This window comes from Eurosta solidaginis, chromosome 1, assembly GCF_040869045.1.
Source record: "Eurosta solidaginis isolate ZX-2024a chromosome 1, ASM4086904v1, whole genome shotgun sequence".
NCBI classification, from domain to species: domain Eukaryota; kingdom Metazoa; phylum Arthropoda; class Insecta; order Diptera; family Tephritidae; genus Eurosta; species Eurosta solidaginis.
Window position 1 is genome coordinate 320,502,329 of NC_090319.1, and position 13,988 is coordinate 320,516,316.

The 13,988-nt window shown below is 35.2% G+C and overlaps 1 protein-coding gene across 2 annotated transcripts; it reads right to left on the reverse strand.

Annotated features, from left to right (window-relative positions):
• Positions 1–1,873: 1,873 nt before the first annotated feature.
• Positions 1,874–7,117, reverse strand: Ktl (BTB/POZ domain-containing protein Ktl). 2 transcript variants are annotated; one of them, XM_067772497.1, is made up of 2 exons: positions 6,746–7,117; positions 1,874–3,264 (listed from the first exon to the last, which is right to left on the reverse strand). In XM_067772497.1, the coding sequence occupies exon 2, from the start codon at positions 3,043–3,045 to the stop codon at positions 2,359–2,361; it is 687 nt and encodes a 228-aa protein (XP_067628598.1). In that variant the 5' UTR covers positions 3,046–3,264; positions 6,746–7,117; the 3' UTR covers positions 1,874–2,358. The 2 variants fall into 2 exon arrangements, with proteins under 2 accessions (XP_067628598.1, XP_067628604.1); XM_067772503.1 differs by having other exon boundaries at positions 6,657–7,117.
• Positions 7,118–13,988: the final 6,871 nt, after the last annotated feature.

The window sequence follows — 13,988 nt, forward strand, 5'->3', positions numbered from 1 at the left end:
CACTTAAAATTGTCAAGTAACCTTAAAAGATAATTTGTGGCTATTTGTCACAAAAAAAGGGAAGTTTTGATCAGTTTCCACTAATAATTGGATAAAAAATTAGTCTTGATTACTTGCCATAAAAAATTAAAATTTTAAAGATTATTCAATTTCCTGAGTTTCCGATTAGTAATTCGTTGAATTAAAAAAAAAATTTTGAGTATTTGTCATAAATAAATCAAAACTTTGAGTATTAATTAGTTTTTTAAATAAATTTTTTATTAAACAATTATAAATAAAATAAATAAATGTAAGGCACGATAATCTAGGAAGAGATATAAAGCCGAGCTTTTCTTCTAATTTGCGTCGTACTCCTTTTAGTTTATCCTATAAATTGGCCGGACGGGACCTACATGGTTTATGCCGACCACTAACGGCATCTACGAGGAGATGAGTTTTTACTGAGAAGCTATTCTTGGCAGAAGTAAACTCCTCAGAGTGCTTACCAAATCAGTACCGACGGACGACCCTACGTAGAAAAACTTTCTTTTATTTCTTAAATTTTGGTGTTGCTTTGCACGGGGCGTGAACTCAGGATCTTCGGTGTGGTAAGAGCGGCCGCTATTTGTCATAAAAAATCAAACAATTAAAGAAATTATTAATTTGTTTTCTTCTTTTTGTAGCGATATGGAGACCCCAACAGGTTTTGGGTAGTTCTACCGATTGGTGGTACTTCGCCGGATATTGATCCGGTAGGTTCTGGAGAATTTATTCTTATTCAGTGTTAACTCTAAATGTTGCTCTACTTTCCCGCTTTTTGCTTACTAATGAAATTAAAAAGGTCATGGCTTTTTCCCAATAAAAGTTTATTCTAAAATATTCAGATAATTAAAAAAAGCATTGGCTCTTTCGAACTTCTCAATGTTGATTAGGCTGGCCCATTTCGCTTGAAAAAATAATCAGAAAAAAAATTTTTTTCTATATTTTATAATTCTGAAATATGTATATTAAATTTTATTAGTCTCGTTAAAAAAACAAATTTGTGAAATTATTTAAGACGGTTTGCTATTTGAAAATAGTTAATATAATCGGAAAAAATTGCAAATCATAAATTTTCATTTTTCATTTTTGCCTCTCAGCTAGCGATTGTTTAATATTAATTTTATCAAAATAATCTTATTATGTGAAAACTTATTAATCCTTATGCCTTTGGTTTTATAGACACTATTTAATTTCCATGGATCTCGAAGTGTATTAAGTTTATTAAAAGTCATGACTAGTAACCGATTAAAATCATAAACAAAAAAATAAATATTCCATCCTGAATAAAATGAAACTCATATATTCCTTTAATAATCTGTTGTTATTTCAAAAATAACCAGTACTTGTTAATAATTGGAAAAGCTGTTTAAAATTGCAAGTAGCTGGTGTATTTTCAAAATAAAAATAATGCAAATTAAGCCTGAATAAAAAAGATTCAGGATTTTTATGAATTTTTTGTTTGTACTGCAAATGTTCAAAATAATCTGAATGAAGGATTTTGATTAATCAGTAATGAAAGTTATCACATTTGTGCAGCAATCCTAATTTAAAAAATGTAAAATTATTAGTCGGAGTTTAGGAAATTATCGTTCTTTATAATCTTGATATTTTTTTTTTTTTTTTGTATAATATTACTTTATTTGCAATCTGTCATGTTAAAATTCAGCAAATGTGATAAATTTTTAAAAGTAGCAGAGTATAAAAATAAATATAAATCATATTTCATTGCAGTATTACTTCAATTCAATTTTTGGTTAATCTTGATATTTAACAGTCAAAAAAAAAAAAAAAAATTTAATTGCAATTTATTTATAGTTAATTTAAGTCAATATAATGCTGATTAATTTCAGGTTTGTCTAATTTACAATCTTTACTTTAATGCCAAATTATTAATGAATTAATATACCCTTTACAGCTGTAAAAAGGTAGTTAAAAACATCGTTTGCTCAAATTCGAACACTTTCGAAATAGTTTTGATTATTTTTGATTAATTGAGATTCAATAATTAATCATATTAAATGTAACTTTCAATTAAAACTATTTACCAACTATTATTTGACAAAAAAAAAATATATATTCATTAAGAAAAGAAGACAGCATATATAAACCATGTTTATTCTAATTATTTTTATTTTTTAATCTACCAAACTTATTATTTTTATAATATACTAAACGAAAAATTATGTAGTTGGCTTGCAAACCTCACACCACTTAATCAATGGTTAAATCAAAGGAAAATTAAGAACGACTGTTGCTCATACGCACTGGTGGTCCAATTTGATATCTAAAATACTTGCAATGTATGCATCATTTTCACTTACGTACATACCCACCAACTTATTCCCTTACAAATACAAATTCATTATAATGATTCCATCGATTTTCTTCTGTATCCACACCCGGCTTGGGTTCCGCCACCGAACCCGCTGTACCCGAACCACAACTACCCGCCAAACGGAAGCCACGTTCATGCAACATATCAAAAGCTTGCTCAATAAAACAATGCTTAAGGAAGAAACGTGATGTATAACGATCGGGTCCACCATGATCGGGATCACGTGATTCATTTAGCGTATCACCGAATATCTCACGACATAACGCCACGCGCCCACATACAAGAATACGTGATAGCTTACGGAATTTCACATCAGCTAAACCATCTTTGCCAAATTGAAAACTACCACGATAGCCGATTGTAATGCAACCAGGCGGACGTGTATCACTGCCACTACGTAGGCATTGTAACAAACCACTTAACTTGAAATATTCCGCTTCACGTTGTAGACGTTGGCGTTCGCGAAAGCCTTCTGGCAGGCTTATTTGCTTATCACGCAAATAATCTAATATATAACGGAAGAGTACACCATCACGATCGAGGAAGTAGCGTCCTTTGCTATCTTTCACGAGTGTGTCCATATTGCTGAACAGCTCGTGTAAGTGCGAAGATTTCTCCTGGAGCAATGTGTCTAGCAGGGTGGTATAGTGAACGCCACCAACATTTAGTTCAACTACTTCGGCGGCCATTTTGTTTAGCGATGAAATAAGGAATGTTGGTTTTGAGCTGGGACTTCAGCTGTGCTGCGTAGGAAGCACCGTTTTTTTATTTTGTTGGAAGTAATTTGTATTTTGTTGTTTAGCTCATTTATTTTTCACTTTATTTCGCTTTTGGTGAATAATATTTATTGAGTATGGTTTGAAAATATGTTTGGGCTAAATACACATGTCCTGATTTTCACTTTGAAACTATGGAAAAATATATATGTTCATGCGTTCACGGTCAAAATGGGACTTTAGTATGTAAATAGAGCTAATAAAGTATTAGACACTAGACCATCTCTTAAAACTTGTTTTCAGTCAAACCCATTTTAATGTTTTGCCATCTTCAGGGTCCTGGTTTGCTATCCTAAAACGTGAGCCAGTTTTTCTGCTGTTCTAAACAACGCTAGAGAAAGTGAGAAATCGAGTCTTCTTCTGCGTCATCGTCACAAATTCTGAAGGAGCAGCTCGGTGGGGAATCATTTTGTGGCTACAATAAAAACAAGAAAAGTCGGTACCACGATGACACCTGCAACTTCTCTCATTGCAAATTTACTTAACTGTAGAAGAATTATCGTTTATTTTCTACCCAAAGGGATAAATTTTTCTCAGAAGACAGCCCAGTGGTGGTCATTCGAAACTTCGCTTATATCGGTTTTGGTATTTTTCTGGCCACTCTTACTTAAAATGCATTTAGACAAATATTTTCGTGACGACGACAAAGCAAAAGCAGCCATTGCTATGGAACACACCTCCACCTGCTTCGAGATCGGTGTAATACCTGTGGCCTGCTCCATGCCACTGACGACAGATATAAATTCGCAACCGTGGAATACTACAGGTCTACACATGCAAGTAAGAAGGACAGCTCTCTCTCGGAGAACAAAAGTTGCATCCTTATTATAACTGTCATAATGTATGGCTATGGAATGATGGATTGTGTGAAAAGAAGATGAAGTAAGCGTAGGATGTCCATCACAATGTCGTACTTTGATTAATTTCAAATAAGCTCTTAGGAGCAGCAGACAGCCTAAGCACTTACGAAGCCTTCTCTGTGCTGACGGATTTACAGGAAGGGAACGTATTGTTTCGTAAGGTCATTGAACACTGGTTCGCATTATCCCTGCCGGTAGAGGTTGCTTCCCAGCTCGAACGAATATAAGCTACAGAATTATATCTTATATCTGAATTTAGAAGACCCGTAAATAAGTGACCTGTTGTTGTGTTAACACTGCTTCGCCCCATTCAATGGGCACGCCCACTCACAAATTGAAATCAAATTCTTCCAACGGGAGTCTAACTGGCAGTTTTCACAACTAAGAGCTTAACCTGTTACATTATCCAGAACGAAGATGGGCCAGGGTGAATCGTGTCTCCCTCGTAAATAAGTGACCTCAACAAGTAAATCAAATGACTGGTAAACGAACACAAACATGCTGTTGCTTTTGGTAAGCTGTAGGTAACTGTGAAATCTCCATCAAATTTCATTAAATTGTGTATTTGGTGTTAACGTTATTGCGGGCACAAAGAATTGCGAGAGCGCTTTCAACCGCTAGTAGGTATTGCTGTTGACTGAGCCAAACGGCGAACCTACAGACTGCCACATCAAAACAAAAAACAGGGCTTGTGGAGGCCATCGAAAGGCTGAAGGAAAACCGTATTTCCAGGCGTGATAGTCATATCGAATAGGAACTCAGCTATCTCTCATGTTTAAAATTTGTCTTTATTATTCCTTATCTGGAAGGATAGAAACAAGCGAACATTGTCCCACATAACAGTCTGGGTAACCAGATAAACACAATGTTGCACAATTACTCTCCTCTCCTACTACGCATTTGTTTCATCGAAAGTACTCTGTTAGTCGGCTATCAGTATCGTTTCCTCAGAAAATCATGCTAGGTTACTTTTAAAGATAATGCTATCCGAGTTTCCAATCAGCAACTATCTGTGAAATCGACAAGCGTCAATTCAGTTAGGAAAAGCCTACGATGTTAGACTTGCAAAGTGAGTCATACCTCTGAAGAAAGAAAACTTAATGCTCACGATGAGCAAAGTGAGTGGACACTGCCTTCTGGCATCACATGCGACAGTAACAGAAAGTAGGATGTGCGAGCTGGAAGAACAAATGATCGAGCACATTCTGCGTTCGTGTCTTGCGCCGGCTAGGTCAAAGCTCCAGCTTTTAGGGGTCACAAAGTTGCCAGATCTCGAGGCAATAATTAAGCTAATTGAGTAATTCCATAACATAAGCCCTGGCACCTGATTGGGATGCTTCCATTTGGTCGTCGAACAAATTCTGGTAACACTGTGGACACATTCAATTTATTTATTTATTTATTTGTTTGTTAAAGTCAACACAGACACAAAGCGGTCGACTACTGGATATAAGATACAATACATATAACAAGGAAAGAAAACATAAGCGTAAAAACAAAATTTAAAGTAAAAACTTAAATAATAAACAATCAAATTAATTAAGATGAATTTTAATTAATACATAAATCAAATCAAAAATAAAAATTAGTTAAAATTAATATTGAAATAAAATTGACATCTTCTTTAAAAATCTTTAAAAATATCATGCCAGACGTGAGAGTATTTCCTTACGGATAGCAGCAATCGAACATAGGGTCTTTTAGTTCTAGGAGAAACAGAAAAATTCAGGCTGCTTACAAGGTCAGTGGAGTCTATCTTACCGATAATCAGTTTATGAAGGAACATTACCCCGATTAATGTTCTTCTATTCTCTAAAGTTTGCAAACTAATGAGAACAAGTATATTTCTATAAGGTGGAAGATGTTGATTTGATTCCCAGTTAAGACCGCGTAAAGCGAAGATTAGAAACTACTTCTGTACCGATTCAATCCGATCTATATGATTTTTATACCCCGGGGACCAAATACAGGAACAATACTCAAGTATTGGGGCAAACAAAGATGTGCAACGGGTCTTGGTTAAATAAGGATCATCAAATTCTTTAGCCCACCTTTTAATAAATCCGAGTACACCCGATGCCTTATTTACAATAGATGAAATATGCATGTTAAAGCTCAATTTCGCATCAAAACATACTACAGATATACACTCCAAGGGAGCACCATCTGGCATATAGGATTTTAAAACTGGGTTGACTCTGTGAAATGTCATTAGTTTATATTTGCAGTAGTTCAAAACTAGTAGATTTACTGTAGACCATAATTGAAATGAGTCCAAATCGGCCTGAAGTTAATCCAAACGGGAAGAGTCAGAAGGCAAGTATGTATAGCATAGTTTAACATCATCTGCATACTTTAGAACACGGGAATACGAGATAACCATTGGTAAGTCATTTATAGAGAGGGTAAAAGGTAATGGAACCAGATGGTTACCCTGAGGCACACCAAAAGTTATTTCTATCAACTCTGAAAGACTGTTTTTGAATATAACTCTTTATTGACCGGTCAGTTGAACCGTACCTAACCTACAATGACAGAAAAAGAATAAAAATTGCCCGTCACATTTTGACCGCGAGTATTTAAATTCAGTTCACAAATGTGTAACTTTGAAAATTTATTTATTTTGCCTGCTTTTTCTTAATAAAGCATGTTATGTTTATTTACTTAGTTACGCGCTTGAAGCAGCATTAAATTTTCGCACGTACATATATATGTATATGCTTTTTTATACACATGATACTAACACAACAGACCGTCATTCATTATCCAGCTGCATTCATTCACCTTTCACTGTTTACTATTCGCTTTTGTATCTACACTCTTGTTTTTAGTATTTATAAATTTTCACAATGATTTCACTTTCCACTTAAGCTCTTCTGCTCTAACTTTGCTTTGACTTCTTTAATGTTGTTGGTACTTAAATATTTATTTAACGGAAGCGCTCGATATTAAAAATGTTGATTCACTTTATTTTCAATAATCAAATTTAATCCATTTTCTTCAATGAATGTGCATATTTTCATTGATGTTCAACTGAAAATATATATGTATGTACTTAGTATGTACTTATTTTCACAAATTTTTTATTGTAGCGTAGCGCTTAGACAAATTAAACGTCTGCTATCCTTGAGTTTTGTTGCTGAACTAAATTTGAAATGTCTATTGGTGCGCTGATTTCTGAGTGAAATTACACACGTAAAAAGTTGGTACACTCTCTCAAAACAAACTCATACACAAAGTCAAAACTCTTTAACTTTCTTTTGACAAAATGTGCATCCTCTTTAGTGATAGCCACTGCGTATACGTAACATTTGTGAGCAATAGGAACCAAGCATGTAGCTAAACATATTTTGCTCTCATTATTCGCAATTTTGCTGAATACTCGCAGCACAAAGAGTAAAGTTCTATGTTTTCTTTTAATAGCTCTTCTCTTTTTACTCTTTCCTGTTGTTTTTTGTTAGCAATATTTTTTGTTCTTTTCCTTCCTTCTATGTAGCTCCCTTCCTGCTTGGTTAACAAGTGGCCATGTGCTTAACAACAAAGTTAAGGCTTTTGCATTGCTCTGACACATTGCACTATTGTGACTGGTTATGCCACTGAACGCTTAGTGGCTCTTATAAAGTAACTACTCAAAACAGATGTGTTCAGTGTTTTTATAAAAAAGCTTATGCATACCCTGATGGAAATTTGGCGTACAAAATCGGCAAGTTAACAGTTGCTTGACTATTTGACGTGCAAACATCTTTACTCGCGATATGGGGAATTCATAATGTATAATAATAAGCAAAGTGGCAGTTTCATGATTTATAAGAAAATATAGCATGTAAGTGTAGACGTAGTGAGTTGGTGTTATTATGGGGGAATGTGAAATGCAAACGTAAGGGTAGTCCCTACAATGCAAAAGAACAATGTGTGATAGAGTTGATATGAGTGAAACCAGACTGAAAATTAAAGTTAGGAATAGGAATGCAAAGAAAAGAAAAAGAAAAGAAAGGAAAAAAACAGAAAGGTAAAGAAAATAAGTGTGGAGAGAAAAGGAAATATTAGAAATCAAAAACGAATACTCACTGAACCAACAAAATCTTTATGGACGAGTTAACGATGTGATTTATTATCGAAACGGTATCGATTATTTACAGAAAATATACCGATTTTGTTATATTTTATGAATATGTTATCAATTGTTATCGAAAATTTATCGATTTGTTATCAAACATTTTTCGAATAATTACCGAAAATCTTTCGACAGATTTTCAAAAAGTTATCTCTTAGCTATCGAAAAGATATCAATTTGTTTTCGAAATTTTATCGATTTGTTAAATGCGTATTATCGAAATATTATCAATTTTTTATAGAAAAGTTATCTTAAAGTATTCAATAAATTTCGAAAGGTTATTGATTCGCTAAAGAAAATTCATAGATTTGTTTGCCAATAAGTCATTGAAAAATTTATTGATTTGTTATCGACATTGATTTATTTTTCAATTAAAAAAAAAAATTTTCTCAGCGAAGTTCCTCGTGGCAGTGATTTGGCAAGTATTCCGAGTGTGTTTCTTGCGCGAAATGCTTTCCAATGAAAACTTATCTACCTTGCAGAAGCCGTTTGGAGTGCGCATAAAACATGTCGGTTCAGTCCCGCCAATTTGTAGGAAAACCTAAAAGGAGCACTACGCAGATTGGAAGATAACCTCAGCCTAAAATCTCTTCGGACGTTATTGCGCCATGCAGGTTATTATTTTTACTGACAACTTTTTAATAAGTTATCGATTTGGATATAAAATCTATCGATTTCTAATCCGAGTGTTACCAATTTGTTATCAGCGTGTAATCGGTTTGCTATGAAACAGATACATATAAACCTTCAACATAAAATCTATAAGAAAACTATAAAAAGCTATTATTTTATGGACACTTTGATTTGTATTAGGTACTAAGCCTGAAACTAACAGTGATGAGGAGACAATTTAGTTTTAAAAATACTGCTGAATTTTTGATGATAAAAACATATGGAATACCTATACCAAATAGCTAGTAAGTATAATGACATATCCAAAGAAGAATCTGTACCATCTTATTATTGTCATTTCCTGCAGGGTACTTACTTATATTAATGTGCATATGTATACACACTGCACTTACATATAAAAAGAATGACTACATTGAAATTGAAGCATTTGGATGTGATTTTGTTTTGATAACAAATATGAAATTTGATTGAAGTTCTGTTATTCTGGTATTTAAAGTAATCATAAATAGAGTGAGCAAATAATCAATTATTTCTACCATTCACGACATGCCGCAGCCATGTTTTCAGACCATTCCGTTATTATTTCGGCATCATTTAGAAAATTTTTCGGAACTTTTTGGAAGTTATATCGGGAACATTTCATGATACTATTTGCGATGGTTTCGAGACCTTTTTAGGGAACCTTTGAAATAAAAAAAAACATTTCACGAGACAGCTTGTAACGACAGCCTTTCACCATAGATACTGGTTTGAGTGAATGGTAGCGTGTGTCCGTATCTGTGTGTAGTGTGTCTAGGTTCATGCTTCAGCTGCAATGTTGCGAAGAATGTATCTACACTACGCTATGACAACAGTGTTGCAGCGGAAGTGACCAGTCGGTTCGGCATCAGGTGGGTTTTAACTGCAACAATGTTGCCAAAGGTATAGCAACATTGCGGTGAGGGCACGAACGAAATGTATCTGTGTAGGTGTTATGTTGTGTGAACGCACAAATGTGTGAATGTATGACTGTGTGAATGCATAAAGGAAAGTACGGGAAAGCCGAAAGTAAAAAGCTTGTATGTGTTAAAACTATCCGTTTTGGGTAACTTTCCTTACCACGGCGGTAGAGGAGAAAAAGGCAAAACGCTAGGCAACGGGCTAAAAGTACATTTTTAACAGTGTCCAGTGGTGGTTGCCAAAAAGTAATCCTTTAAAAAGTGCGTGAAGAAAGTCGGTTAAAGTGCGCGAATTAAACCGTAAAGTTACCATTTTTGTAAAGAAAAAAAAAAAAAAACAAAGAAGTTTTCTTAAATTGTGCGTGCGCCGTGAAGTATAGTTTCGGGATATGTACCGCCGAATCAACCAAAAGGCGATAAGTAGCCAGCCAGATCCAGGTAAGTCCACCTCCAGTTTTTGTTTGTGTTCCTAGGCGTGCTTGACGGGAGCTGGGACATTAACCTAGTCCATCTCCTAAGCAATCCCAAATCAAAATTGCAAGCATATACCTAAGCCTACATACAAACATATGTATGTAAGGTGAGTATATGAGCATGCAAACAAGAAGTGTATGCATAAATATGGTTGATGAATTTTTAAAGCTCGACATATATTTTACTTAGTAAAGTTTGATTTTTTTACTCTTCCCTCCTAATTCTAGGTCACCCTGCTAGTTGGTGGGATCCACTGGGCACAGCCATCTCCGGCTTATCGGCCACGCAACAACTACTACAAACCGTACCATTTGGCGGCACCCAGCCTGAACAACCAACGACCGCCAGTAGATAACCATAATATAGTTGATAATACAACTATATATTTTTTAAAATTTTAATTATTTTTATTTTAAAATATTAATATTAACATTGAAAATTTATAAAAACAGTGACATTAAAATTTTCTTTATGAAATAATATTCAAAAATAAAGTAAATCAAAAACTAAAATACAAAAATAAAGTATATTTAAATAAAGTAGATAACTCTACACCGCCACAACGAATTTTTTATATTATTCAGCGCACCACAACAACAACTATTACGCCGCTTTTAAATTGGCGACATGCGGCCGCAATAACCACTACAGCATCTTTTTTCGTTAGCGACATACCGCTCCAACAATAACAACACGAATTTTGGTATTGGCGGCGTAACGCCAACAGTAATCGTCACAACATTTTCATAACGACGGCACGCAACGTTTACAACAACCACAACCTCATTTTTTCTGGCAACGCACTCGCGCATATTCCTGAGCAACACACGGCAAGAACAACAAGCACAATTCAACCTATATCTAAACCTATGAGCAACACCACACAACATATATATGCGCTCAACTATATTTATTTGGTATCGCTCGCAACAAAAATTGAACCTGTCCGTAGGCAAAGGAAAGTCTGGTAATGTAAATTGCGCATAGGACAACAACAACAGAGCTTCACAACATTCAAGTCTGGAAGAACGACGGCATCCACGGAAGGCTACAACAGCAATGGCGGGAAGAACAGATCTACAAATTTTATTGTTATTTTAGTCATAAGTTTTTTTTTTGCTGAATTGTTTGAAGTTACGAAAACACAGGTAGTGTTCTTTGAATTAGGTGAATTTTTTTTGGTAGAAATCTGTAAAAGGGGACAGCAGGGATTTTACTTTTCTTTGTGTTAAACAATATTTTCTTTGACCTTTTCTAATTCCTCTTTTTCATTAAATTTTTATTCCCGTTTGTTTATTTTGTTCACTTCATTTCGCTTCGGCTTTCATTCGTTCATTTTATTCCCCTTTTAACCGGGCCTATTTCACCATTAGGAGTTTTTTTTTTGCCTTTTTGGCAGATTTTCACATATATAGTAGTCAACGAGAGACTAACTCAAAATTGTAAAATTTTGAGAATTTAACTTTTTTTGTTTACCAGAATTGACGGCAATATGCCTTGCCGGATCGTCCCTTGGGATATCGGCACTATATACCGCGGTTAATTTAGTTAGATACCGGCATTTTTTTGATGGCTTATTATTTTTTTCTAAACATACATTTTTGCCATATGAATACCACGCTGGTAGATTCGTTACTACAAACCCACTCGTTGCAGAACTGCAAAACCGAGTGAGTTATCGAGAGCTGAATAGACGTATGTATCTAGCATGTATGCTCTGAACTTTTCCTCTTTTCAGCATATCTACTCTACAGCTTGAAGGCGCCTCCAACACATTGAGTGACATGGTGAGTGAGTAAAACTTATATTATTTTCTTTGAGTATATATGCTGGTATGCACATATATTGACTTGCAATTCCTAATTTATACTCAAAAATTTGAAAAGAATAGGAATTGACAAAGAGCAGTAATATATTTGCATACACAATTTTATGCACATACGTATCTACATGCAGGCATATTTTTGTCTTAGGCCAAACTGGTTTTTTTTTATCGTTCTTCTTTTTCATCGTTCTTAATTGCATCAGTTATTGAGATAGGTCAAGGATTAGGCTTTAACTTTATTGCCTTTTTTTTGTAGCGCAAGGAATTTCTTTTATTACGTTTGAATTGTATCCATAAGTTTTCCGATTAGTTAGTAAGACATTAGGGTAGGTCGTAAATTGAAGAAAAAGGGAAAATTGTTGTGAATTGATTAATTTGGTACATCTTTAGGGCAACATTTATTTTTACTTTGGTTAAGTTTTTTTTTTTGCGAATAATAATTTCATTCGAATTGAAAACGTGTAATTAGTATTAGGGCGTAGTTTAATTTAAAATTTAGCATTTTCTTGAAATCGTAGCTTTTAGCTTACCTTCCCTTTCTGAGCTTGTTTTAATAAATGAATAATGTATGGATGAAGATTTTAGATCTTTTCATAATGCAGGGCTAAAGTGGTAGGTGGTGTTGGTGCTGCGCTTGCGCGTGGCAAGGTAAGGTGAAGGTGAGTAAAAGAAAAAAATGACTGAGTGACAGGGGACAGACTAGTGTCAGGTTTGGGGGCACTGTAAGTAGATAGGAGTCAGCACAGTGCCCACGGTGCAGTGCAAGTTGCACTGCAGAGGGAGGGTAGACTCCACCTGACCGGACAGGCCTCCATCTTTTTCCCCTCTTAACTCTGCCCCTCACGTTTATTTCTATCTTTTTCAGCCTTTTATCTCCTTCCTAAACACATGCAGGTATGAACCCTTTTTTGTTCATGTGGCTGCGGGTGAGGTCGGTGGTGCAATACCTCGCCCAAGACGACGAGCTAGCCTGGGCCCGCAAGCATACCTGCTTGCCGCCGCTCCTCACCACCCAAACAGTCAGCCACGTAACAATGGCGCCCAACGCTAATAGCCCGATAACCTCTTTGGTTTTTTGTCCTTCCAATTTTTTTTTTTCTTAATCATTCCTAAATTTATAGTTTGTTTTGCAGTTTTTTTTTTATCTCAATTAATGCTTCCAATTTTTGCCTTTTGTATTTTCAACGTTAATAGCCCACTTAGATTGATTTTCTTTTCTTATCCCGACTCTTTAATTTTTTTTATTCCTTTAGTAACTATCTTCTTTTTTTTTATATTCTGGTTATCTCTCTTACCCCTCTAAACTTTGTTTCATTTCCTTCTTCTGACTTTGGACAGGGACTGGCATGATGGCATAGCTACTGGGATTTACCCTGGCAGTTTGTGGCATCATGACAAAAAGAGTAGGAGAAAGCTGAGTGACCGTACCGGGGTTCCCTGTTTGGATTTTAATCCGAGTAGGTGGTACTTGGTATGGCACACAGTTAGAGAGACGGACGTTAGTTAGGAGATCGTGACGACTGTTCAAGCTACCTTACCGGTGATCCAGAATTATCGGTAAGTGAGGTTTGCAGCAAGTCGCCACGATGAGAGTAGGGAGGTGTGGCAGCCACACTTCGCGATTCGTCACCGGGCGTGTAGTGCCACACCTAAAGGACAGTACGGGGACCGAAAATGGACACGACGATGGATAGATACGGACTAATCGCCTTCACATGACCTTCGCCAAGGCAGTACCACACACCAATATACATATATATATTCTCATTTAAATTTTGTTTTTAAGCAAAAGTTTGTTTTTTTTTGGGTTTGGTTCGACCTTTTAAACCGCTCTGTCATTATTTTGTATCGATAGGTAGCTGACAGGACAATACGTCATAGAGATGTTGTATCCAAGTTGCATCATCTAGTTTTTTTTATAATCTTGGATTTTCTTACTATAAACATACTGTTCATTTTATTTCTTTTTATATCTTTTTTTTTTGGTTGCGGTTAGTAATAATAAGCATAGT

Coding starts and splice junctions, on each gene's coding strand:
- Ktl (XM_067772497.1), bottom strand. CDS start 3,045: ATGGCCGCCGAAGTAGTTGAACTAAATGTTGGTGGCGTTCACTATACC.